This window comes from Aythya fuligula, chromosome 12, assembly GCF_009819795.1.
Source record: "Aythya fuligula isolate bAytFul2 chromosome 12, bAytFul2.pri, whole genome shotgun sequence".
Classification (NCBI taxonomy): domain Eukaryota; kingdom Metazoa; phylum Chordata; class Aves; order Anseriformes; family Anatidae; genus Aythya; species Aythya fuligula.
In genome coordinates, this window is record NC_045570.1 from 1,691,498 (window position 1) to 1,718,311 (window position 26,814).

The following is a 26,814-nucleotide window of genomic DNA, read 5'->3' on the forward strand; positions in this document are numbered from 1 at the left end:
CCGCCAGCCGGGCCCCAGCCCCCACAAAGGGCCGCGCCAAGGCCCGGCGGCGGGGCGGGAGGCTGCGGCCGGGCACCCCGGGGGGGCGGCCCCGGCTGCTCCTTCCCTGCCCCCGTCCCTCACCCACCCACCCGCGGCGGCCGCCCGGAAGCTCAGCGGTGGCCGCCCGGCGGCGGGGCACCGGGGCAGGGCGGGAGGAGCGCGGCGCGGGCGGGCTCCGCTGGGCGCCTCCTGCCTCACAGCGCGGCCGCTCCCGTCCCTGCGCACAGCGCGGCCGGCGCCGAGCGGGACATTTAAACGCGCGGCTGCGGGGCCGCCTCCCCGCCCGCCCGCACACGTGGCCCCGCGCCCAGGCCCCGCGGGACGGCGCCCGGCCGGGGCGGGGTCTGCGGGGGGCGCCGCTCCGCCGCCGGGGCCCGGGGCTGCGGGGTCGGGCCGGGGCGGAGCGGGGCGGCCGCGGGGGAACCCCCGCCCCGGAGGGCCGGGCCGCGCCGGGCCGGGGCTCCCCGCCCGCCCCGCCGTGTCCTCAGCGGGAGGTCAGAGGGGGCCGGGCGCCGCCATGCCCTGCCCCGCCCGCCCCGCCTCTCGCTCCGTCCCCTCCCCGCCGGGCATGGGGCGGCCGCGGCTCTTCGGGCGCCTGAGGGCGGCGGTGCTCGGCGTGGTGCATGTGGCAGCGCTGCCAGGTAAGCGGCGGGGCCCGGCGGGCGACCCCTGCTCTCCCCGCGGGCCGGGAGCTGAACGAGCCGGTGGGTGAGGCGGCGGCGAGCTCGCGAAGGGGACCGGTGGGGGAGGACGGCAACGGCGGCTCGGGACGGGCTGCGCGGGGGTGGGGCTCCGCGCGGCTCCGTGCAGCCGCAGCCCGGCCTCCTGCCCCCTCCGCCCCTCGGCGGCTCGGGGCAGCCCGCAGCAGCCGCCCGGCCTCCCGCAGGCCGCTGCCGGGCCCTACCCGGCCCCGCTCTGCCCGGCTGCGGGCCCTGCGCCCGGCTCACCGCGAGGTGGGACCGGCCCGCGGCGCTGCCACCGAGCTCGTCGCAGCCCGCACCTCGGCGCCTGGCTGTAGGAAGCGAGCGTCAGAAAAGACTGCAATGAATTTCCCTCAGTATTAGTTCGGAATTCCGGGGAAATCCGTGCATGCTCATCTCTGGCACGAAGTTCTTATGCTGCAGATCAGATAACATCCACCTTGCAGACCAGAATGTTAGATTACTTCAACTGATTTAATATTAATTGGTGATTAGCATAGGTATTCTGCTGACCTAGAGGTCAGGTCTTGCCATAGCGTTGGATGGAGAATCACTAACACGAGATAAGCTGCAGTAAGTACAGGATTAACAAGCTAGAAACAGACATGGTACAATAAGATGTTATACAGATACTCTTAAAGTTTGCAAATTAGTCAAATTAGTTTTAGGAACTAAACAGTTACAGCAGATCTGTCAGGTTCAGCTAAGGAAAGAGATGCCATTAAGGCATGTCACAGAGATCCAGCAGCCATTTAACAAGCCTGATGCTTCTCCCTTTTTCAGTGTGCCAGTCCCTATAGCTGTCTTACCAGAAAATTGTTACTGTCTGTGGTTTCAGTTTGCACTTGCGCTGCACAATGTTACAATGGGTAAACAATGTTGTTCTTGCAGGGACACCAAGAAGTTCTCTTCCTTTGACACAAATCATTGATCAAGCTTGTCAAGAAGCTGAAATTTACAAGGACGCTGGAGTTGTAAGTTTTGGTTTTCTTCTTCCTATGGCAGCATTTACACAAAGCTGCTTCTGCATAGCCAATACTTTGAACTGAGTCTGAGTGACCTAGAATTCATTAAATACATCTTAAGCCACAGAGCTCAGAAAGACATTTAAACATACATCTTGTATTTCAACATAATGCATAGGCCTTCTAGGTTTCAAAGCCTAAACTATGCATCACATGCACCCAGAATTGAAAAACCTTGGATTCAAACTTTACAATTTAAGTTGCTTAAATAGGATTACTGTCAATTTCTAAGAATTAAGTCAATTAAAAAAAAAAGACACAGAAAGTTGACTGCAACATGAACTGTTGCTGCCATTCTAGGTATCTGAATGTAGGATGCTTTATCATCCAGTTTGACAAGCCACTTTGTTTAGCTCTGTACAGCATACTCCGGTTTCATGAAGTCATGAAGGAATGGAACATGCACAATCATAGGTACTGAGTATCTCACTTATAGGTGGCAGGGTTCCCCGACAAATAGTGCTTGTACTACAATAGTATAGTTTATTCAGGGACCAAAGTATCACCTTGGACCCCCTTTTGCCTGATTTAATCCTTCCATCCTAGCCCCCTGGGAGCAAGCATGTCTGCTCTGCACATCTTGAAGGGAAGGCCCAAAAGGCCATTCTTGACCAGAGGCAAGAGGCAGGTACTATTGCTGAACTGCCATTGGACCTAGAGTGGTGTAATCATCTCTGTAGGTCAGCAGAATTTAACAGGTTGTATGTCCTTTTGAAATGTTGGATGTTTTAAACATTTCATTGCCCCTTGTCTGCACATGTTGATGTGATTTTTAGTTGACCTGCCTACTCTATTATTCACATTTTTGGTGTGCTAAGGTGATGACCTGCTGTCTGAGGTTTGAAAACGGCTTAAATGAACAAGTAGTCACAACTGAGCTGCTGTTTTCTGCAAAACTTTAAACTGGGGTATTCTTTTTAACATCATAAATTACAATGATACCTTACAGACAGAGCAAAATTAAATCTAGGAGTTTAGTCTAAATTACGGAATACCAAGGTCAAAATGCAAGACAAGTCACATGAAGTAGGTTATGGAATGAGCACTTGTAAGGCTAAATTAGGAAAGAGTGCTGACAATGGAATTGTTGGAAGGATAAACAACAGCATAGAAGAATGAAGTTTATGTAGGCAAGCTTCAGTGCACTACCAGTTAAAATAATCTTTAACTGCAAGTGGTACAGAACAAGTCAGTTTTCTTCCTTTTTATACCTGTAGAAAGAACAAGTGTGCAATTGCTCTGTGTTCTGTACTGTGACATTCTGTCTTGTCTTTGCTTTTGCTGTATCAACATGAGGTATAATGTGATTTGATCTACATCAGACAAATAGAAAGTACTAGTCTGTTTTCCTGTGTTAGAGGATGTGGTTCTGTAACCCAGAAGCCATTGCCCAGATTCCAGTACTTGTTTACTTGTTTCCCTTATGTATACACTAATAATATATTAAAACCTTAGCAACAGAGAGAAAGCCAAGTATATCTAAAGGTAACTGAGTATAGAAGCAGTTAACTTTCACCACAGTTGACTGCACTCAACTCAGAAATAATTTTTAAACCTACCTTTAAGGTAGACAGATGAGGTGAATGCAGTCATTCTCTACATGTTCGAACAAATTCAAGGCATAACTGCATTTCCTGTAGAAGTTGTAACAACATTAGTATACAGGCCAAACCAATCTTTATTCTAAAGGTCTGTACATAATAGTGTTACAGCAATATGACAAGCAAATCCTTTATTAATACCACAAAGGTCGGAGATAATCAGGAGAGCTTCCATAAATATCACTATGGTTGCCTAACGCTTACTGTAATGCCTTTGTCTAGTTTTTCCCCAATACTTTAAGAGAAATGTACACTTGCATGATAGATACTAGAGAGCTTCATGGCTTTTGCACAGATCCTACTCTTCCAAGTTAGCTCTCCTGATTCTGTAACGGAATTATTTGGTTTCTACCCTCCCCAATATTCAGATTGAACTGTTAACCTGTCCATTTTTTTTTGCAGAAAAAAAGAAATAGAACCATAAAGGATTTATCCATGGATGTTTTTACTGTTATTTCTAACTGCTTGCCTATGGTAGCCTTTAGAAGATTTGTAACCATATTGCTGCCACTAGATGTTTGTATGTTGTCTCAAGTTGCTTGAACTGGAGTTAACATTCAAAAATAGTGTGTGGGCTCGCTCACTCACTATCTATTACACTTGGAAGTAACTCCTAGTTTGTTCAGAAAAACGTGATTTGTCTGCCGTATTAATAACTGAACATAGTAAATATGAAAGATTTGTGATATTAGGATAACAGTAATGAAAACAAGTGAGTGCTCAGTTAGGAAGCCATCTGTGCTCAAAATGTATATGCTTTGTACTTGTGTTGCTGAACAATGGAATTCCCTAGACAAGATCTTATAAGAAACAAGCTATGAGATGTTGTGATCTCTCAGATTCTTATCTGCTTTTGTTTAAACAAAAAACACTTGCAAAATATAATGAAGTTAACTTTTATTCATTCAATTCAGCCTGAATGAAGCTTGCTTTATAACAGAGCATGAGTTCATTCTAGTTTCACTGATGAAACACTCCTTACTTGCTATTACCTAGCTGTAACTACGTGAGTAGGTAACATTGAAGATAAGATATATAAATAAGAGTATTTCTTAAAGAAATAAATATAATGCTGTATTGACTTGCAAGTATTATTATAGTGCTTCTTAATAAGAAAAATTTTAGCTTTGCTTCTTCTACCTGTATTGTTCCTAGAGATGTGTTCATTACAATTCTGAACCTCCCAATCCTTCTCTTGTTTCTGGAGCTGCAAGGGTGGTTGCCAGTACCTGCTCTGCATTAAGGTTCTCAAAAGTGAGAAGCCTACTATCCTTATAGTTACAGTAATGGTTACAATTATTTAGGATTCAATAACAGTTGAGACAGAGCAAGTTATCATTTCTGCTATAGGAATATATAGATAGCTAAAACTGGGATTATAGAGATGAATATTTTAAATCATAGCTGTTACAGTAGAATAAAACAGGGAAGTCTCCCCACTGCCATCTCCTATAATATATACAGGAAAACATAAGGTGCCTACTTACCTGAGTTAAGGTAGCAATCTCTTGTTCTGGAGGTAGAGTTTTTTAAAGAAATTGTCTAGGTACAGCAAATAAATGCTTTACAAGGCTGTCTGATTTCCTTTGTCTACAGGCATGTGACTGTGGTGGTGGGAGAAGCTGTAATTGTTTCAGTGCACACCTGACTATTTAACAATGAGTGTCACACAAAAAGCCTCTCTTCAGTAGGCAGGAACAGTTGTTTTCAGCTTGCAAAGGTTTTGATAACACATAAATGTTTGTAGGTAAAGTTTTTCTGCAAGGAAAACATGGAGGTCAAAGTTACTACAGCTAAAATTTACATTACAGAGGGAGTGAGATAAAGCTTGTATGGTTGTTATACCTATTATGATTTATACTGTTGTAGCTATTTTTTGAGGTTTTTCTGAGGTTGCATATGTGTGCACAACAAGTGTTTTAAGAGGTCGCTTCTATAAATAGAGTAAAGCCAAGGAAATTGTTTTCCTCTGTAGTCAGAGAGGTATTTAACTGACCTATTTTCCAGCAGCTAACTGATACAAGAGGCACTCTCTGTATATGTAGCACTCTATTTCCTTCTTACTTTGAGCGACTTCTCTAGTGTTCAAGAATTGTTGAGAATAAGACTACTTTACGTATAAGCAATACTTAAATTGTCCCAATATTCAATGGAAAAGAAGCCCAAAAGGTTTTTGCTAGTCTTATCTCATACTATTCAAGGGAAATCTGCTCTGGAGTGTGCAATACAATATCTGTTCCGATAGACTTCTACACCATAAGCTTAAATTCCAAGAACTTTAATCCAGCATAACTGTTTTCTTTCCACCATTTTAATTAGCTGTCTGATAGTACTGAAGTCTGTTTTATATATGTATAAATTCAGTAAACACAGAAATCTGTGCTGTTATATTTTTATATAAAAATATGGAAGAAAGCTTTGCGTTAATGCATCTGTAATTCTGCTCTCTGTATTGCAGAACATATGTTGTTCTTTTTTTAATTAAACAAAACATAATATGCAAAAGAACATAGCCTATTGGATGGCACCAAAAGAATAATGCATTATTAAACTAATACCAAAAATATTCACAGTAACTATGGACCTTAAGGCTATGGGAAGAGATAATTGTTGAAAAGTGAATATACTAAGTATAAGGTAGAAAAGAAAAATGCTGAAATCCTCCTGTCTGCCTGCATTCTGAACTAGTATTCAATCAGATACTTGTTTTATGCTCAGTATTATGGCTAGAGTTCCTAATTACTTTAAAAATAAATTTATTAATATATCTAATAGAATACTTTGCTTTATGCAAATCCTGAGTTGTTAAAATAGAAACAATTCATAGAAAGCTCGGTTTCACTGTGATGCTGCTGTGGAGTTCTGCTAGTCTGTTCTGCTTTTTCAGCTCCTAGCTGAGCATCTAAAGCTTCTTTCCTAGGCCTCTTTTTTTTCGTACTGATGTTGGTTCTTGACTGCCCAAAACTTTTAGTTTGTAGATCCTAGCTTCTTGCCTTTGATCAGCTTGGAGTTCCTAGGTTCTGGTGAAGTCTGCCAAGTTAAGCCTCCTTGAGCCAAGGATCTCATCTTCCAGGTTGTGTGGCCTCAAAGAATTACCTGGTTTTGAGGGTTCATTGTATTCTTTGGGTTTATTTTGTTTTGTTAAAATACTGGAGTCCTTCATTAATCCTTCTGCCATGTATCACTACTGACCAACTTCACTTTTTCTCATAAGCAATTAACCTCTCTCATGATCTAGTATAATTTATGTATAAAGAGGGAAAAAGGCTAAGAGGGTTCTCTTTCTGTTAGTTCATTAAAAAGGATTCAGTTGCTGGGACTGAGGTATGAGAAGACAATTTGGTCACTTCAAATTTGTGTAAGAGTGCTGACCTCGTTCCAGAGAAACCAACTAAAAGTTGTTTGTTGTTGTTTTGTTTGTTTGTTTGTTTTTCCTGAAAATGCTATGGGTTTTCTGAGGACTGGTTGTCCTCTTTGTCATCTGTCTTGCTTCTGATCACAGGTAGAAACACGTAGATGTTAAATCAGACAGTTGAACAGGATGTAGAAATAAGACCAGGCACAGATGTGTTAGTTGGATCTGGTTTTCCTTCACCTGGTTGAGGTTTCTTGGATCAGAATTCTATAATAGAATATGCTGATGAATGGCATGAAATAGTATGTAGCTCTATTGTTATGTGCTCATAATATTATATAGTGTTTTTCATTAGTAAACTGTGCCCTTTTATTTTTAAGGTAACGTGTGTTTTGTATATTTAAGTACTTAGCTGTGAGGTTATCTGGTGAGGGCAGTTGTACCCAGCTGCATTGAATGGGTGTGTGCATTGTGTAGTTGGATTTACCATATTGTTCTCATGGGTTACTTACATTCTGTTTTTTTTCCCCATCCTCCATGTTAGGTGTTCATTTATGATGCCTGTGGCTTAGACTGTAATTCAGCCATTAAATGCTTACTGCGTTTTATATACTGTCTTATCTTTTACTGCCAAAAGGGCTTCTAAACTACAACAGAGATTGAAGAAGCGTTATGTATGTGATTTTTTTTTTAAAGGAAACCTTTTTTTTTTTTTTCATCCTTTTTCCTGATTCTCTGTTATTATCATGTGGCTTTCTTTATTTCATCTCTGGTTGTATTTTTTTTAATTTATTTTAAAATGGTCTTCTTTCTATTCTGTCTCAGTCAGAATTTCTTTGAAGTGCAGAGCCCCCATTTTAAGGATTGTGGCATGTGGTAAAACTCCAGAGAGAATAGAATTGGTTTTCTATATGTACAATTAATGTGTCTTATAAAATTTTTGTATTTTTAGATAGAAACGTGAGAAATTTCTGGCTTCATTTAAAATTCTCACTGCAAATGCAAAACAACAGGCTTCAAATATGTTTCAAGGCTATACTTTTACTGTTGTTATTAGTCCTTGACAAAATTATATGATTTGATGTTGTTGAAAATGTTCTATTATATACCATATGATTGAAAATGTACAAGGTACTAGATGATGTATAAAGATTTTCAATAAATTGCATAAATTATTTCAGCAGAGTATTTTATTGTCACTCCATTGTTTGCTAAATGTATGTTCATATGGAGTGAGAAGTACAGTAGATAATAAATAGCAGTATCTTCCTTCAAATAAGCCTGAATCTGGAATGGGAGAAATACATGTATCAATAGTTAATACTATGGTATTAGGCACACTGGAAATAAGCATTTAATAGTGAAACAAACAAAAAAAACCTTTATTTTTCTAAAATAACACATTTTCTGACATTAATTGAATTGAAAATTGCCTTGATTATCTCTAAATCCTCCGTTATCTAAACATACTCAATATCCTATATTCCATTTGGATAATTGAAGTTTCTCTACACTACTTTTAATGAGGTATAAGATTTAACTCATTCGCCTATAGTTCACATTCTAGGATGGATCAAAGGAAGACTAATTGATGAATGTATAATTAAAATCGCATTTATTTCTCTTCCTGATTTCTTTGCAAATACCGTGCTGTTGATTAAAGCACTTTTACAAGTGGTTATATGCATCAACATAATTTACTGAAGATAATCCACCCTTTGAAGGAAAACCTTTAAACTTGTCTTTTAATACAAAACTTAGAATAATAGTAAACTAGCCTTGTTTCTTAAATTCCTCTTTCAGCTTAATCAGTTTTCCTTATTATGATCTCCACAGGATGGCTTGATAGTAGAAAACATGCACGATCGTCCTTACACGTTGTGTCCTGGGCCCGAAGTGACGGCAGTGATGACGGCCATCAGTGCCGCCGTGAGGCGATCCTGCCCACACCTCGCGCTGGGAGTCCAGGTACTGAGTGCTGCGAATCAACAGGCGATAGCAGTTGCTCTCGCTGCAGGTAATAGAAATGACTCGCATGTTATTACTGTTGTTTGCTATGGCATTTACTCTCTGCAAATTGTGCATTGTACTAACATAGATACCATGAAAAATGAGACATGAAAAGCTCACTGTACCCTGAAAAAGCAGAAATTAGATTTTGAGAAAGATGCCTGTTTGATTATAATAGATGATGCTCACACAGTGCTTCAGTAGGAGGCAGCTTAGAAATCCCAAGGCCATTGGTGCTGCTTTTTGGGTAAAACCTGTCTAAACGTAATGATTAGTTTAAACCTATTGATGTCTAAAAGCCACCTTTGGTGTAACTCTATTTACTTCAGTTAAATTATATTTGAAGATTAATTTAACCCACTGTGGTGAAGCATCCTGTTTCAGCATCTAATTATATGTTGTTGCTACCACAGTTATCTATTAAAACTAAATTTTCCCTGCCTTTGTTCATGAATGAGGCTTTTTGTATAAAAACAAAAAATAGAGTGTACAGGTACCCAAACTACTTAAAATTAAATTGCATTCAGGGAAATTAAATGTAAATTAATCTACCCTTATTGCAAGAATCCTTGACTTGCTGACCTTTCTCTTCTACTCCTTGCTGAAGCAATTTTAGGTTTTCATATAGAATGTTCCCTGATTCAAAGATGGAGACTGGTTTCATATGGAAAGCTTGTACTTCCCAAATCGAGGGTTGATGCCTCTGTTTACCCAAATTGCATATGTAATTATAGTGAGGTTGCACATTTTGTAAATTGTACAAATATTGTAAACAGGCAGAGTTTTGTCAGAACGTAAAACTAAAAGATGCTCGTACTAATTGAAACCCATACTTTGGTTAAAATAATATGGAGTAACATCTGCAGTGGCAGTTTTAATTATGTTGAATATGTTCTGAAAATCTTGAATCCCTTTTTCTTGGTGGAATTTGTTAGTCTGTGTTTGGAACACAGATTTGATTTGAGTGCTTTAGAATCAGAAGTTGACACTTATCAGGTATGTAACTCCTTGTCAAACTGACCAAACACAGGTTTTATTTTTGCAGTGGAACCTATGTGAAAAGCTAAACCAAAAACCTAACAGAATCCAGTTTTAATTTTCGGGGATTGTATGCATGTAGGATACTTGAGATGCATCGGCATTTGCAAAAGTATTTATATACCTTATTTTCAAAAGTAATAGACTGCTAGTGGGTTATGCTTCCTTTTAGGAGCAAAATTGATCACTGTATAGGGGGTGTAGTGTGGGAACAATGTGTTTCTCTTACTTCTCAGCAATTACTAATGTGGGAGAGAATTCCTGAAGGGCTTGGGTTTTGCTCATCTCTACTACTGTTTTGCACTATTTGCTCTGTAACTGGAGAACAGCAGCTAAGAAAGGCCTGTGTTCTGTGTTTAATGCATTTCATTGCACTTCTCTAAAAATGATTCTCAAGCTCACTGAACAGGAAAGCAAAAAGAAAGAAAATCACTTTAGACAAAGCCATAGTAAAATGACTTATTTTGTAGATAGCAAATCTCATAGTAGTGACTTTAATATCAATACAACTTTAATAGTCATTAAAGGTGGCTACTAATAAAGCAAGTCCAACATGCTTTCACTACAAAATGCTTACTGAAGATGTTATACCCAAAAAGCGTATGTAGCATCTCCTGCTACTATGTAGACATTTCATTTTCCCTGTAGATACTTCTGTCTCTGGCAGAAATAACTTCTGAAGAGCTGCACAGGGCAACCATAAGTGGTTTAGTGGTTTTTAGGCATAGGTAATTTTATTTTGTAAAGGGGTTGGGGAAATCAGCAAGTTTATGGTGTGACTGGAAAGAACTCATCAATAATATGTGGTTATGCTGATAAATATGCTGTAGATAGCCGAATAGCAACAGATTAAATCACTGAATTTTCCTAGCATAGAATCATTTAGGTTGGAGAAGACCTTTAAGATCAAGTCCAAATGGGAAACGAGCAAAGACCTCTGTCCCAAAGCAGTCCAACTATACAATAAGATTCTAGACAGCTGGTGAATAAGAAGTTTTATATAAGTGTGTGTATGTTTGTGTATTTTAACCTTTGTTCATTTTTCCCTAGCTTCCTTAATTTTTACTTTGTAATACTGCAGTTCTCTTAAGGAGGGCAATTTGGAAACTACCTGAATTAATCATAAGTTGTCAAAAACTCCTAAGTTTTTTGATTCAAATATTAATAATGTTTTTGAACATCCTTTCTTTCTGAGTGAAATAAAGAACGGCAATAAATCTAGAAAGCCCTGCTGTAAACAAATTCCTCAGGTATTCTCATCGTTAGGCAGTAAAACAGACAGGACAGCATATTGCAGTGGGTTACTGTTGTTTTCAGATTTATTCAATAATAAATTCAGGCGGTGAAGAATCTGAGAAGGCTGAGGTGTTTTTTTGTTTGTTTGTTTGATTGTTTTGTGTTTCTTGTTAGTTTGTTTTAATTTATTTTAGTTCTTTGGGAAATGTTTGTGAAATTAGGAACCTAAAAGAAAGAAAACACCAAAACCGTGTTTGTGCTGGGAGCTTCAGCACAGATATGGGGCAGTGGCAGGGAAGTAGTGAGGGGCCTTGCAGAAAAAAGGAACAACTTTGCCTGCGCTCTTCTGACAGAAATAACTTTCAACACAATCAGTTCTTCGGGTTACCAAAAAGCATCCAGTGAGCCCAAACAGTTGTAGCCAATCTCCTCCCTGCCCTGGAAGGCTCAGCAAGCTTTTGCCTTGATGCCAAATGTGCGCTGCACAGAGGCTGGGGTCAGCATCTGGCAGGCCACAGCCTCCTCCTGGCACAGGCCTGGTGCCCAGCTCTGCCTCCATCCATGGCCACAGGCTCGCGGGCCTGCTCACTGTGACAGAGCATGTGTGGGGATCTTCTGCTTTCACTTTTGTTTTCAAGACTCTGAAAGTTGCATGATTTATCTTTGTTTCTAAGGGCTGATATGACAATGTTAGTATGTTAAAAATTAGTATAATTATAAAGTGTGTCAGTCACATCATAATTATGTCATGAAGTCCTCTGCTGCTCAATATTATACTCTTCTGATGTAGGCTTTTTAATTTAAAATACAGTAATATACCTAGGTAACTGTAGACCACAAAATATTGAGATAATACAGAATAGTACAGTTTTATATTTTTTGACTGGAAGCCACCTCAATCTCAAATACTTATTCTTAGGAAAACAAACCTTCTTAAAAGGTGTTTCTAATGACATCTTCCAAACACTGTATTATCGCCTTTCTTTCCTGTTTCATGGAACTAAACTGTTCTTTGTGGAGAAACATGGCAGAAATCGTTTGCTAGGGATACTTTTCAATTGGTTCATTATTAACAGGTGTACCATGTGATTTTTAGAGGTGTACAGTCTCCTGTTTATAGTTCCTGATTTAATTAGCTACATCTGCTTAAGGATGAGACAGAATGATATATCTATGCAGGTCCTTCACACATTTGTAGAGGATACAAAAATTCTCCATTACTTATTTTTTGTTTAGCAAATATTACTGTTTATTATTTTTCAGTGCTCAGGAATGTTCACTAAATCTGGGTCAGATTTGGGCATCATGTTAGGTTTTCCTTATTTATTTGCATACCTTATTTCCTGAAGTTAACCACCGTTTATGCTTGGTCTGTCTACTAAATTTCATGTAGTCATGCTGTTTGTTATTAACTGACTTTGAAATTACATGTTGTTTCTTTTATTGAAAGTTTGCTAATTATGAAGCAGTAGTCATCTTAGAGAGGACAGTTACATTTAAAGGAATCACCCAAAATCCCTCAGCTGTTTTCTGCCTTTTTCCTTGCATTGATGAGATGGTGTGTTTGGCTCTGATCTATCAGTGTATGTCTTTGCAGAGGAGATGCAGAGCCCTTGCAATACAGGGGATATATGATGATGACAGTCTCTTTATCCTTTTGAACATTCTGGGTGTTCTCCGTAGTAACATGCAGCAGTCATTGAAAGATAGAACTGGCCAATCATTAATCTAATGGAGACAGACTTAATGGTGAAAAGGTTTTCAAGAAATCATTGCTTTGTGGAATATTGTCCTAGACATCTGCTGATCTGTGAGACATAAACAATCCCCATATCTGTATCTCAACAGTGCTGCAAGGAAATGGTTTCCATATTCTAGGCACCTGAGAAAAACCTGAGCACGTGAGCCAGAGGCAAGTTGCATTTTTGTGGTCTGCCAGAGCTTCAATCTGTTTGCCTGGGAGCAAGGACAGCAGGGTCTACTGTAGAGTGCAGCTTGCCTATAGCTGGGTGAGTCTGTGTTATTCTTCATGAATCATTACTCAGTTTATCTTCTACCATCTCCAGCTGACTGTGAAAATGCCCTTTTTTCTTTAAGGACCATATTTTAGAAATCCCATGCGGTCACAGTTTCTTAATTAGTCTTCAGTAATGATAACAGCACAGTCAGTAGCTGATTAAGTGAGGCTTCATATCAGAAGATATCCTAGGTACCCAGCTATCTCCAGGTCTTTTGCAAATACAGCTTTCCTGTCTGAGACTGTTCCTTTCCCACAGCCACCCACCAGCAGAGAGATACTCCACAGGAATTCTCTGCTTGCTACATCCAATGATACTGTTTAAGGTGGGATAGAATTAGGTTAAAATGTATGTGAAAATGTTTGCTGATTTATTATTATTATATCTTAACTGACACCATCCTAATTTTTGGGGATGTGTGTGCATGTTTGGAAGCATCTGCAGGTGCCGTGGAGCAAGGCAGCAAGTGCAGCGACTCTCACAGAGATGAGATGCTGCTGCAAGCACTGCTGGAGAAGCTGCTTCTCCCAGGCTTGGAATTCTTGCAGAGTCTGCAAGGAGCTGCTGCGAGATGATGTCCTGAGTAGAAATGGTTTTCCATAGCACAAAAACTGTATGGCTCTAGCATCAATAGCAAGTGAGGTTGATACTCCTCTGAGTTTTTATTTTCAGAACAAAAAAAATATTTTTTCATCTTCTTTTTGAATTAAGGCATCAAGAAGAGCTGGGAGTCAGGATTTGCTGTGCATGTAAGCCAAGATTCTACCAGTAAATTCACCTGCATCATCTTACATTCGTGTGAAGTTCAAATTTCAGCAGCAACCTGGAGCTGCAGCCTTGCAAAGGCCAGATCCTATGCCGTGAAAGCAGTAAATCCTGGCTTCCAGCTTCTTTTGACTTCATAATTCAGGAAAGAAAAATATATCTGAGAAAGGGCTTCTTAATGATTGTATCTGATTCACTGTTCTGTGGTATTAAAATGCACATTTGCATCATTTTAAGATGGATAATGTAAAAGTACTATTTCCTCAATCAACTTAGTGTTGCAATACTTTTTGACCCAGCAAAGGAAATATTTGTCTGTGGTTTTCTTTTTCCTTTTATTCACTAGTTATCACAGGAAGAAAAGAAAAAATAAAGGTTTCCTGTATAATTGATAAACTTTCACAGCTGCTTAGGCAGAGCTGTTCAAGTAGAATTAAAGTGTAGGAACGCTAGCTTTTGAAAAAGATACAAGATCTATATCCTTAAACAGGCCCTGCTCCAGATGGTAACATGATTACATGTTCTTAACACAGTCCTGAAGCTCTGTTTGCTAGGTTTTCTTAGAAACTTCCTGTTCTTGTTTTCCAGTGAGATTACAAGATTTTTTTTTTTGTTCCCATATAAGTCAGAAAATGGACTGCCTATTAACTATTAAACATCTATTACTTTTCAACTTGGGAAATGTGAAAATAAGAAATAGTAATGTTCTCACAATTTTATGAGCATAAAAATGAATTCATTATCAGAGTCCAATTATGGTTTCATAAAAACAGAAGAGTAATGATTTGGTGCCTTTACCTATTATAACTAGTTAAAATTTGTATCTTCGTAGCTCCCCAAAACCCAAAGAGAGTATACAGCTCTGTTAAACTAAGGACAATGTTTAGAAGAAAGTCTCAAATTCCTAAGTTAAAGGACCACAAACCAACATCAATAAACATGTAAGCAGTGAGCTTCAGTAAATGAATAACCCTCATCCTGAGGTATCCGTTATGATTGCTGTGAAAATTTATCATATTTCTAGTCTGATTGATAGTCTTGTGATTAGAGGATAATTATTTTTACTTATTTAACTCTGAATTATACTGTAAATCTGGATGATTTACATGAAAATATGTGGGTTTTGTTCCTAGATGCAGAAATCTCAGTCTAGCTATTTGCACTGTCTTTCCTACTAGCACCTTTAATTATACTTGTGACATATTTGTGTCTTTGGATCCTGAGAATACTCCATGCTTTTCACCTGCTAATTTCAAGGCATAGGACAGCTCATATTTGATTTGGCACCATCTGTGATGTTTCTTGTTAGCTGGAGTCTGTGTTGCTAAGCAATAGAGGCTCTCCTCTATCAGGCATAAGCTTCTGTTTCTGCAACTTCATGGCTTTTGGAATGAAACTGAAATTTAGCTTTTAAAATAAGCAGGCACCTTGTCATTTGGTAAATGTATTAAAGATCCTTTCTGTTTATATTTGAAATATGTTAGGGTGAGGCCTCTGTTGCCTGAGCAGTTCTTGGGTAGGTGGGGTTGCATCCCTGATGGCTGCTTTCACATGCATTTGTTTCCTTGGTATGTCAGCTCTAATTAAATGTGCAGCTGACTCAAAGCTGGAGGAGCAGCAGAACTTCAGAAGGGCTTGGAAGAGAGCTCTGAAGCAACCTGGAAGAAGGAGCAAAGGTTGCACAAGATGAGTGCTGAACTTTTACGCATCTTAAAGGACAGGTGAAATAAGTTTCAATGCTACAAAAGATTGGAGATAAGAGAGGTCCACAATAAAATAGTCAGAATTCTGTCATCTTGTGCCTAATCGTGGTGGGTTTGTTAAGCCATGGCTTAAGGCATCGATATTTAAATATAAAGATATTCAAAGGCTGTGTAGGGGGAACGCAGGAGTAAATGAATGGTCTGTGGTAGTTGTTTCCATTCTTAGTCTTCCTCCTAAGTACCCATCCCACAAAACCTTCATAATTCAATGAAAGAATGAACATGGTGAACACTGGGTACTGAGGTAAGGTACAGTTGATGCTTACTGTAAATTTGGAGTGGAGTAGAAACCTTATCTTTCTGTACCTTTGGCCTAGCTCTAGAAGTAATTTCTTGATGTTGTGCTGCGTAGAAAACAAGTTGCATTTAGATGAAGAGTCAAATAATGTGTGTAAAGTGTTGCAGGCTGCGCTTTCTTTCTGAAAGAAAACAAGACCTGTGCTGTTCTCTCTTTGTCCATGTCCTTGTCACTTTTGACCTGTTGGCCAATTTCAGGCATGCATAACAGATAAATAGATGTTGGGAAAGAAGTAATACAATCATAGAGTATCTGGAAAAAGGTGAAACCTAAGTTAATGCCCTTTTTTGGAGGGAAGCCACATCATTAGGACAACGGAGCTATGCTTTGGCCTACCCACTCCTTTGTTGGCTCTTGCCTGCTGGCACATCATGGCAGAGTGGCAGGGCAGGGTGTGCAGTTCCTGAATCTGTTCCATGGCTGCAAAGACTTAAATATGTGGGAAAGCAAGGGTGGTGAGTCTTAGAGCACACGGAATATTTTGTGTCGAGACCAGATAAGAGCGGGGTAGTAGGGTGGACTTCACTTTTAGTTTTGTTTTTCAGTCTTTGGTTCTGGTTAAGACAATTTTTTTTTTCTTCTTTTTTTTTTTTCCCTCCAGGTCTTGATTTTATCCGAGCTGAAGGGTTTGTGTTTTCTCATGTTGCTGATGAAGGGATCATAAATGCCTGTGCAGGTAACCTGCTACGATACAGAAAACAAGTTGGAGCAGAGAATATTCAGATTTTTGCTGATATTAAAAAGAAGCACAGGTAAATATAAGCAATATTTATGTAAGTATTAATGTAGTAATGTTCTTACATTTTTCTCATTTTTTTTCTGATTATTTTATGTCTATTTAACATCAACAAAGTTAATGATAAAGGGAGAGCTTTATTATTCAAGCAAGGTCTTGCAGCACTATTAGGGATATGTTCAAAAATAAATTTGCACCTGTAAGCTGCAGGTTGCTGCATCTGTGAAGTTTTCAGCTTAACCTTCAGGATATATAAATGCAGACTGTAAATGTCTTGCATCTGGTATCAGGTGAGATTTTATATCCTTATATACCTATTATGTTTAAAGAAATTGTTTCAGGAGGCTAAGCATCCAAGGTTATTTTTAGTTATGCAAGCAGTTTCCACATACAAAGGATCCAGATCATAATATTCTGGCGTTTTAGAAAGCTCTTCTCTTTTTTTTCTCCTTGCTGCCAATAATACTGGTTTCTTCTACTTAAATTCGGTGCTGTCTATGTACGGATTATGTTCTGTGATTATCACACAGAAGGAACTTATGATAGATGAACCCAGTTTTTCTGTTGATATTTTATCTTAACTGTCACACAGTACTTTTAGCTATTCATATGTCACTTTTTTTCCAGAAGAACTGCTCAAATGTTATGTATTATACATGTTAAATAACCTAATTAAAGTGTTTGTGTGTAGTACATGGGTAATCATGAAAATAACCATGTTTGGAAGATTCTAAATATCTGTTTGGTTTTTATTTTTTGTTTTGATTTAAAATAGATTTCAAAATAGAAAAGAAAACAATGCCTTATGGCCAAATAAGCTTTTATGGTCCTTTTGCTTTTGTTTCTTTCTAATGATATATAAAGTTATATATTAAAAAGACATTTTTTTTAGACTTACAAAAATTGATGAATGTATCATGTGCTTCTCTTCATTTGTCTTATCAATTGATAGGTTAATATTTAGATTATAGTTTGGTGAAATGATTTGTTTTTTAAGAGAGGAAAAGAGTTGTTTTTTTTCAGGGGAATTCTTAAGTTGAGAAGGAGATGCTGAGAGCCATCTTATTACTACCTTATTATATGTATTTGAGATTTATGCCCACCTTTCTCCACATACAGAAAGGGATTTAGTATACTTTCTCTTGCACCCATCACCACTAGTAGAAAGCACTGCTGAGTAAGCATGTCCTACCACTCACTAATACGGAACAAAACCGGGCCCCCCATGTCTATTGTCCATCCAACCTAATCCAAGGAAGAGGTTGATTCTGCACCTCATTGGTGCAAAGGATTGACCATGGCCATTATTGTTTCTATACTTCCAGTTAATTAGGATGTAAAGTCAGCTGTTGAAACAGCAAAGACTGGAATTCTTTCAAGGTTCAGGTCTGTTTAAATTAAAAACTGCTATCGCTATAGGTTTCAAAGTGCATCACCCATGTATCAAAGCCTGCTGTTGAAAAGCTACTCTGCAGGTAATTGATGTTTGTAATTGCTATGTAAAATGATTCCTGTGATTATATTATAGGTAATAACTATACTTTCTGTTAGTTGGACTTCATGAGATGAAGTGAAGGGTGTTATTGCAGTTCTAGGTAACAGAATCTGGTTTATGAATGACTGAACATCCACAACTCCCACTTGACGTCAGAGCTTCTTGTGCTCAACGTTTCTGGGATACAGGTGCTTGACATGCAAGCAGCTGCCTCGGTTGACACTTGGTAGTTCACACTCCTTAGAGACAGAGGACCCAGAGCAATAGAGCGATCAATTATGGTGTTGTGATGGAGGAGGTTGGGTCTTCTTCCTCTTGTTTGTATATCAATTTTTCTTCCCGTTTTAAAATAGGCCACTTACCCTCTCTTTCAAAAAGCCTGAGTTTGATTGTTCTGACAGTGGGGAAGATGAAGAAATGCAGTCTAAACATTGAACAAGATGGATAACAAATGTGTGTGCCGAAAGTAACCACAGGGTACATTCCTGCTGTTTACAGTGCTCATACTCTGACGGCAGATGTCGGTGTGGCTGAGACTGCGGCAGCTGCCGAGCTCTTCCTGGCTGATGGGCTCGTATTGACTGGCAAGGCTACTGGGCTGCCCACAGATCCTGGGGAGCTGAAAGGTGAGAGCTGTCACATGAAGGTCAGACAACAGGCAATGAATCAGCTTCTGGGTTAATGTAGAAAGAAATCTGTATGTCTGCTGTTCTTTAAGAAAGAAGGGGGGAAAAAAAAAAAAGGAAGAAAAGAATTTTCACTGCAGACTTTGATATGGTACAGCAAAGCTGATGTGATTGAGGTTCTATTTGGATTCTCTGTGGTATGTTTCTAAACAACCATTTGACAGGACAAAAGTAAAAATTATTTCAAGCTTTTATAATACTGAATGATGCTGAGGCTTACTTACTTTTTTTTAGAAAAAGAGTATGTAAAACTTAAGTTGTAAGAATTAACCCCCCTTAAAAAAAAAAAAAAAAAAAGTTACTTCATAGCCTTATTAAAAAATAACCTAATAAAAGTGTTTAACTCTTCAGTGGAAAGATTTAAATATTTCACAATCTAAAATAAAGTCCTGCAAGAAAAGGGTTGTTTTGATATGGCACAATTCCAAACAGTAATACCAGGGAAAATACTGCTTAGGAGGTTTTCAGAAAAAAATGCAGATCTGTTGGAAAATAGAAAGATGTGTCATCAAAATATATTTTTTTTTTAACGGTCTGGACTTTTTATTAAGCGAAAATTGTTTGGCCTATTAGTCTTGTCCTTTGTGTTAATGTATTTCTTCCTGGTGTAAGTTTGGGCTTTCTTCATGCATCTGCCCTTGTACAATTTCTGTTTCAAGTTGGAGTGATACCTATAAGGACCAATATTCAAAATAATTACTGCATGTTTGGTCAAATAACAATACCTTTTGGCAAAAATAATGTTTTTGAATGAAGGAAGATACTAATATATTCTCTGCTTTTTTAAGCATGTTCTGATCTAGACCATTCTGTCATTATTCCATCTTTGTTATACAAAAGGAGGAGGTGAATAACATGATCTTTTTGGCATAGAGACATAGGTCCCAACATCTTCTGGAACAAAATTAAATATTTTAGTGATTTCAGGGCTTTGCCCATATTGTACATCTTTATCAGCATTTAAAATGAATGTTGAACTTGTCAAAATGTTTTTTCAATTTCACATATGTTAAAAAAAAATAAAAATGTTTTTGCCAAAGAACAGATGATAAATGACTCCACTTCAATCACCAATGTTAAAAAAAAAAAAATGATTGCTTGGAGTGAATACTGAGCTCTTAAATTAGTTGGTTGCTCAGTACAGTAAACTGGAAATGATATGTGGGAACAGATCACCCTGAAAGCGAGGGGCATATTTTGGAGACTGCAAAATTTCCTTAATCTAGAGCTCCATTTCCTGTCTGCAATTCATATCCCCATGTATCCCCCTCTCTCTTAGTGCAGATTAAATTAAGAAAAAAAGAAAAAGAAAAAAAAAATGACAAGTCTTAGGGCAAATCCTAGTTTAAATTCTTTTTTTCCAACATTCACATGCAACCTCCATTGATTTCCTGCATTTCATGAAAAGTATGGTGGCTTAAAACAGTTGAGAAGAGCATAGAAATCAGTACTTCAGGGTGTAAGGAAATGACAAATTAGGCATATTTATGTCAGTAGATTCTTAAAAGGAATCAGATGTACAGTATACAAAGTTGGTTGTTGATATGAGTGAAATTTTTGCATTTGATGAATTTATGCAGCACTGAAAGTGCTGTACTGTAGTGATACAATTGGGCATCTTTCATCACTCTGCAAAGCATCTCTTGAAAGAAGAACCAAGAGACAGATGAGGTTTTGTCATGTCTTTTTTTCAGCTTCGTTGTGTAGTAATATAGAAGTGTTTTTGCCTTTGTGTCTGTGTGTTGAATTGACTGATTTGTGATGGGGTGTGGGAAGTGAGTGTTTCCCTGTCAAGACAGAAGTGTGTTCAGTGGGGTTTTGTTTGTAGTTGGTGTCACTGCCTTCCTGAAGGAACCTGCAGCATTTCTCCTCTCAGCCCTGGGTGGGCTGTGTGCTGGCAGTGAGCAGGGCTCCCTGAGCCTACCAGGAACCAATAGCCAAGGGAGCAAGTGGTCTGAAAATCATAATGCAAACTCCAGGCTGTTAAGGAGCAGGAATTATAGCTGAGCATTTTGAATTACAATTTAATTCTTAAAGCATTTTTATTTAAGAGGTTATATAAGTCTGTTCCAGTTTATGTTGTAAAATGCTCTTTGGTTAGAGAATGTGAATCTATCAGGCTTTCTCCTTGGGATAAATTTGAACCTGGTTCAAATCCAGCCTGTATTTTAAGTGACCAAAGCCTGTGTGTAAGGACTGCTTAGTTATCTGTATGAACAAACTAAATGGCCTAAGCTGAGTGACTGGTGGAAAACTGGGCACATCACAAAGCCCAGCAGCTGGCTCTGGCTGTCCCCTCATGTTTTAGTGTTCATAGAAGGGGTGTCAAGACTGATTCACCCTCCTATCTTTGGATGGCCTGTTTAGGTCAAAATAAGAGGCTGTTGCCTTTGTAGTTGCCTCCTATAAATAAATGGGAGATGCAAGTCTCTGATCTGTACTTTTCTATAAGCCCTAGATTTAATGACAGAGGAAAAAGTCCTTTGAATTAAAAAGCTAAAATGGGTTACAGTGGAATATTACCATAAACATAGCATTGTGTATGGTACAGTGATTACTGCATATGAAAAAGCTGTTAAAGAAGAGTAGTCGAGCAAGTTATTGGCACAGTGGTGCTTATTTTTACGCTGCTCTTTGCCATTGTTTTCAAGCTAGGAGCATTTGGCCTTTATTTCATGTAACTTGTGCATACCATAGTTCAAATGCTTTCATTGTGCTTTGCAACCAAACACTACTTCATTTGATTTTATTAAAGACATGTCTGCAGACATACTGTCAGAAGAAAGAGCACAGTGCCCTCTAGTTACAGTTCATTGAAATAGAGAAATGTGCAAGGTCTGTAAAGTTTAGTATCTTGTTATTTTAACATCACAAAATTGTCTCCTTTTCTCTTTTTGTCAAAAAATATAATCAGAAGAAGAAAGCTGAAAAAGACTATAAACAAGGTTCTGTGCTTAGAGACATCCTGACAGTGACTGAATGTCACTATGTGGAAGCATCTCACCACTGTTGCTTTATTTTCTTTTACAAGTTAGAATTTGTATTAACGCAGCCAGTAGACAAGTCATCCTCTACTCATCAACTTTAGGCCTTGATGTGCTTGACTTAAAAGTAGTATTTGTAGCATACTTAATTAGATAACCCAGTCTCATTATAGACTGGGCACTCCCATTGCTGTTCTTCACATTGACAGTCTGAATAAATCTCCAGCACAGCAGATGCATGTGGACTGCACGTGTCACACATGGATCACAGCAGGAGTTGGATACCTTGCTATTTAGGAAAGCTTTGTGTTTTTTTTTTTTTTATAGTTTCACAGCAGTCTTGGGTTTTGCTGTTTCAGTCTTTGCCTAGTAGGACTAACCTATTGTCATACACCTGTATGATCGTGCTCTGTTTAATTATTTGGCTCTTCATTTTTCCTGCCGATGTGAAATAATTGCCAAACAACTACCTGCTAATGTGCCTTATGCATCTGTCCTAAAAAACAATACCGACTAGGAACACAGTTCCTCTGGGAATGCAGGAAAGTACAGTTGCACAAATCTGCGGTCAGTTGTAGCACCTTGATTATGCATTGGTATCTATGTAAAACAAATAAGATTTCTAAGAGTACATAGGTGCTATATAAATAAAATTCTAATTTTTCTAGAACAGGATTTCAGTAATAATGTTATAAATAACTAAAAATGAATTATTTTGTTGCTGTAAGCAGGACAACCACAGGAATATAAAATATGCAAAGAAATAACCGTAGCTTTAATCACATATATGTGATTCTGCTTTGTTTAAAATTTTCAATAAGTTCTGTGTGGAATGTTTGTTTTCTTTTATGTTAAAAAATTGTAAGAAGCAGTTATTGTTCCTAGCTGGAAAAACAGACATGAGACCTAAAAAGAAATTCAAGAGTATTTTAATTGATCCCTTTTCTTTGGTGAAGTAGCAAGGTGACACACAATTATTCTTTCCTAAAGCATCATTAATAACTTAGGCTACTGATGAAATATTATTTAAATAAACAGTGTTTTGAAGCAGACATTTTTTTCTTACATATATGTTTTCCCTAGTTTTTTCAAGCTCTAACCATCTTGCATCAGCATATCGTCACCAATTAAAGCAATTTATATGTTCTTAAAGGTTAGAACTAATGCTTCACAACATTCCCCTGTGTAAGGGATGAAGTGTTGAGAGTGACTCTTAAGATGGGCAGTTCAAAATGAAGGGATGAAAAGGATGCCTAGTAACTCTAGAACGAGGGCTTTTCTAGTTTTCCCAGCTAGTACTGCCTTGTGTTGTACAGAAAGCACTCTAATAACCTTTTGTGTCCATGGAGAACCTTTCCATGGTCCAACCAGTAACACATACTGTATACAGAAAAATTGTCATTTTGTGTTCCATTGATATTTACAGAAAGAGAAGAAGTCTTTATCAGTGCTGTCTTTTGAGTTTTAGTAAACTAGCTGGAGCTATCAGTGCAGCCTATAACCACTGCTTGCTTTCCTATTTTTGTGTTGCTGAAATTTGCCATGAAGCAGAGTGTGTGTTCTTTTTCAGTTCTCTGTAAGTAAGGCCCTTTTTGTTTCTTTGGTGAAGATCTGCTAGTTGTCAACGTAAATTTAGCAGAGACCTGGCAGAAATACACACCAGTCCAACTACCATTATTGTGATTTAAACTGATGACTGAAGAATTGTAATGAGCACAGCTCTGCTGAATAGTTCTGCCACTTTAATGATCTCACCAGACTTGCAAAAAAGAGTGTGAGCTGATATAATAAATGGAAGCAAGAATTTCATCTTATTCTTGTGTCTATATACTGATTACTTCATAAAAAGATTGAGAAGAGGTGGTTAGTCAGTTCATTTAAGGTGAGGGAAATTGAAAATGCAGTTAAAAATCCACATAGCACATGGTAATCCCCATGGTCACTCCAGCAGCAGTAAATCCTTTCTCAAGACAATGGAGCTGGTTTGTTTGGAATCTATACTAGGTGCTACTGCAACACAGTAGAAAATAACTGTTTTCTGCATGTGGCACCCCAAGCACAACAGAGCCACTTAAGCACAATGGTAAACAGTCACATTAAATAGGTGGGTCAGGTCTTGCTGTGCAAACGCTTCCTGAATCCAGCATCTCTTCTTACCAGGGATGTTTTTTCTTTGGGGGTGGAGGGGGGGAGGAGAGAGAAGGGGTACAGTTATGGGTACCAAGACTCGACTTTCATCTCTTGTACCACTGAAACCACCTTCTGATATGCAGTCAGGAATATTATTCTGCAGTGTTTCATATGATAACAGAATGCAAAATTAAATGAAAGTGATATTTTCTTAATAATCATTGAGAGCTAAAGGAGTTTTCTTGAAATCAGTTGTATCACTCTATTATAGAACTAAGAAATACCACACTTATGAGTTTCTTGAGATACAGTTTTTCAAAAACAAAGTTGGAACATGTAGCCTTTAGAGAATTTTAAAGATGGGTTAGAGTCAGAGGATTTAACCCTATTTTTTATTTATTTTTTTCTACTTCAGAGGTTCAACATGCTGTGAAGATTCCTGTGCTGATTGGGTCTGGAGTGACTATGGAGAATGTCAATAATTACGTGGATGCAAATGCTCTAATAATTGGTTCGTATTTCAAGAAAGGAGGTTATTGGGCAAACAGTGTTGATCCTGAGCGAGTAAAGAAATTTATGGATCACATAAGTAAACTGAGAGAATGAGTTTGTCAAACAGTATTCTTTTTGTGTGTATACAAATGCAGTATGATATATCGCACTGAATTAAAGCACAAATGTGCACTTGAGTGGCTAATAACTTTAAATTAAAATGCACATCATCTCCATAACTAACTGGGGAACGTGGTGACACTTTACAATGAACTGGTGCTATGATGTTTGTTCCTAGGCAGCAGAATTCTGTAGCACTCAAAGCCACTGCCAAGACAAAACTAGCTCTCCAAAGGCTTTTATAATATATTCTCTCCTATATGCAAAGTGCTTATGGAGTTTAAGAAATTGTAGTAAATACTGATTGCAGGATGAGCTGAGTTTTGCTTTGCATGTGAGTACAATAGGACACCCTAAGTTTACAGCTACCAGTATTGTAAATTGGACAAGTTAATTAGCCTTTCAGTTTCCCCATCTGTAAAATGATGATAATAGTACCTACATCACAGGGGGGTTGTAAGACATAATAAATGGATGAATGTACAGCACTTTCATCTCCTCAAATGAAGGGCTCTATTAAAGTTCAAGATCATTATTTTTTCATTAGAATTGTGCATTTATTACAAAAATGTAATAATTGTATACCATACAAAAATTTAAGATAATTGGGAAATTGATTTACTTACAATACTTATTAGAGAATAAATGTAAATATTTAATTACATTTTAAGTAGAGTTGGAATTTAGTCAAAATGTTTTTGCAAAAATTGGAAACTTTATTAAAGGCTTATGGTTATTTTCCAGCAAGCTCCTACAGCTTTGTACCTCTTCAGACTAGTATTAGTGATGTTTAAAACTGCCAGGTTCCTTCCAATACACAAGTTAAAGTTATGATGGAATCCTTTCTACCAAAACTGACAGGGAAACATGGATTTTCATTTTTCCTCTAAAATGTAGAGGAAAAATGTGATGATCTATCTATATTGTTAAAGATACCCCTTAAATTTAATCTTTTAGCTGTAAGGAATACAAAACAAAGAAAAAACAGAACAACAGAAACACAGCAATGAATACCTGTTGTGTCATGGCTGTATAAAATGTGGACATATGTTTTCATTCCTTGGGACTGCAAACTAAGTTTACCCTCTGGGATCTCTCTCCTGACATGTATGCATCAGGCTTCTGCTGATGCTAATGAAAGTTATATTGTACATATCAAAGCGAGCATACAAACATATTTCTTCTGTCAGCTGGCAGAGTGCCCATGCTTCTCTGAACAAAAGATACATCCTCCTTCCAAAGACAAAAGAGATTTTTTTCAAGAAATTTAGCTTCATTAATTGAATGGTGATTCTAAAACATCACAGCATGAGATCAAGTCTTCTCTTCAGGTTCCCTTTTTTTGGACTAGTCTGTCTCCCACATGACCCCCATTAAAAGCAGACATAACTTTAGACATAACATTGACCTCCTAGAGAAGGGGTTGTTTAGACCCTATAACAACCTTGGCATTCTTCTGCTTATATCCCTTTTCCTTCTAAGTACGCTGACAAAGTTTCGATCTATAAAAATCCTTTCAGGTGTCTCTTTATTGTGGGCAGCACTACTTTTTCAAAGTCCACATTTATACATGTGATTTAATGTCCTGAGGATTTGGACTTCCATCAAAAACAATGGTTCCATCTCAAACAATGTCCAGAAAGCAGGAGCATTCAAGGATTTATTTAAATAAATATATTTTTCCCCTACACACTCATTCACCATTAGCATATTTTGATGTATTTATCAAGTAAACCATTGATCTGGTTTAACTGATAAGTTCTTAGCATAACTAATCAGTTCCATCTTATGGCCTCTTTATTATGAAAAATGCCACATTAAAATAATAAAGAAAGAAAGAAAGATTTAGATATTAGTAATATCAGTGTGCTTAAATTGACACATTTTCCACTTTTGTGTATTTAGGACTGTTGTCAGGCCTTTCACATGTCTGATCATTGCCTAGAAGACTTAGTGATGGTTGTACCAACAAATATTTTCTAATACAGTTGCCACCAACTTCATTTTCACTAAACCTGTAAGCTAGAAAGGCTGGTGTGTAAGCAATGAACATTTGCCGGTGCTTTCATGCCATAAGCAAACACTGTCAAGTAGTCAGTTGAAAACTACAACCAATTTACTAATAAGCATCTTTCTGTGATGATAATTATGTTTAAGAAACTGAATGAGTTGCCAAAATCACATTCATTTCTTTATGAAAATATAATGTGTTACCAGAATGCTTGTTGGCTTGGTTTCTACTCATTCGCGTCCTAAAACTGCAGTGACTGGGACTCTGAGGGGCCTTAAGCTGAATAAAAGGAGTGATAAGTGAGAACT

The 26,814-nt window shown here is 38.3% G+C and overlaps 1 protein-coding gene across 1 annotated transcript; it reads left to right on the forward strand.

Annotated features, from left to right (window-relative positions):
* Positions 1–606: 606 nt before the first annotated feature.
* Positions 607–26,714, forward strand: LOC116494021 (uncharacterized protein F13E9.13, mitochondrial-like). Its single transcript, XM_032195718.1, has 6 exons — positions 607–683; positions 1,635–1,717; positions 8,561–8,741; positions 16,454–16,604; positions 18,582–18,709; positions 24,299–26,714. Exons 1-6 carry the CDS (start codon positions 611–613, stop codon positions 24,487–24,489), a joined length of 807 nt encoding a protein of 268 aa, XP_032051609.1. The 5' UTR covers positions 607–610; the 3' UTR covers positions 24,490–26,714.
* The last annotated feature ends 100 nt before the right edge of the window (positions 26,715–26,814 follow it).

Excerpts from the sequence above, each read along its gene's own strand:
- LOC116494021 (XM_032195718.1), top strand. The coding sequence starts at position 611 with ATGGGGCGGCCGCGGCTCTTCGGGCGCCTGAGGGCGGCGGTGCTCGGC. Across the intron at positions 16,605-18,581 it reads GATATTAAAAAGAAGCACAG|TGCTCATACTCTGACGGCAG; the intron begins GTAAATATAAGC and ends TGCTGTTTACAG. Across the intron at positions 18,710-24,298 it reads AGATCCTGGGGAGCTGAAAG|AGGTTCAACATGCTGTGAAG; the intron begins GTGAGAGCTGTC and ends TTTCTACTTCAG.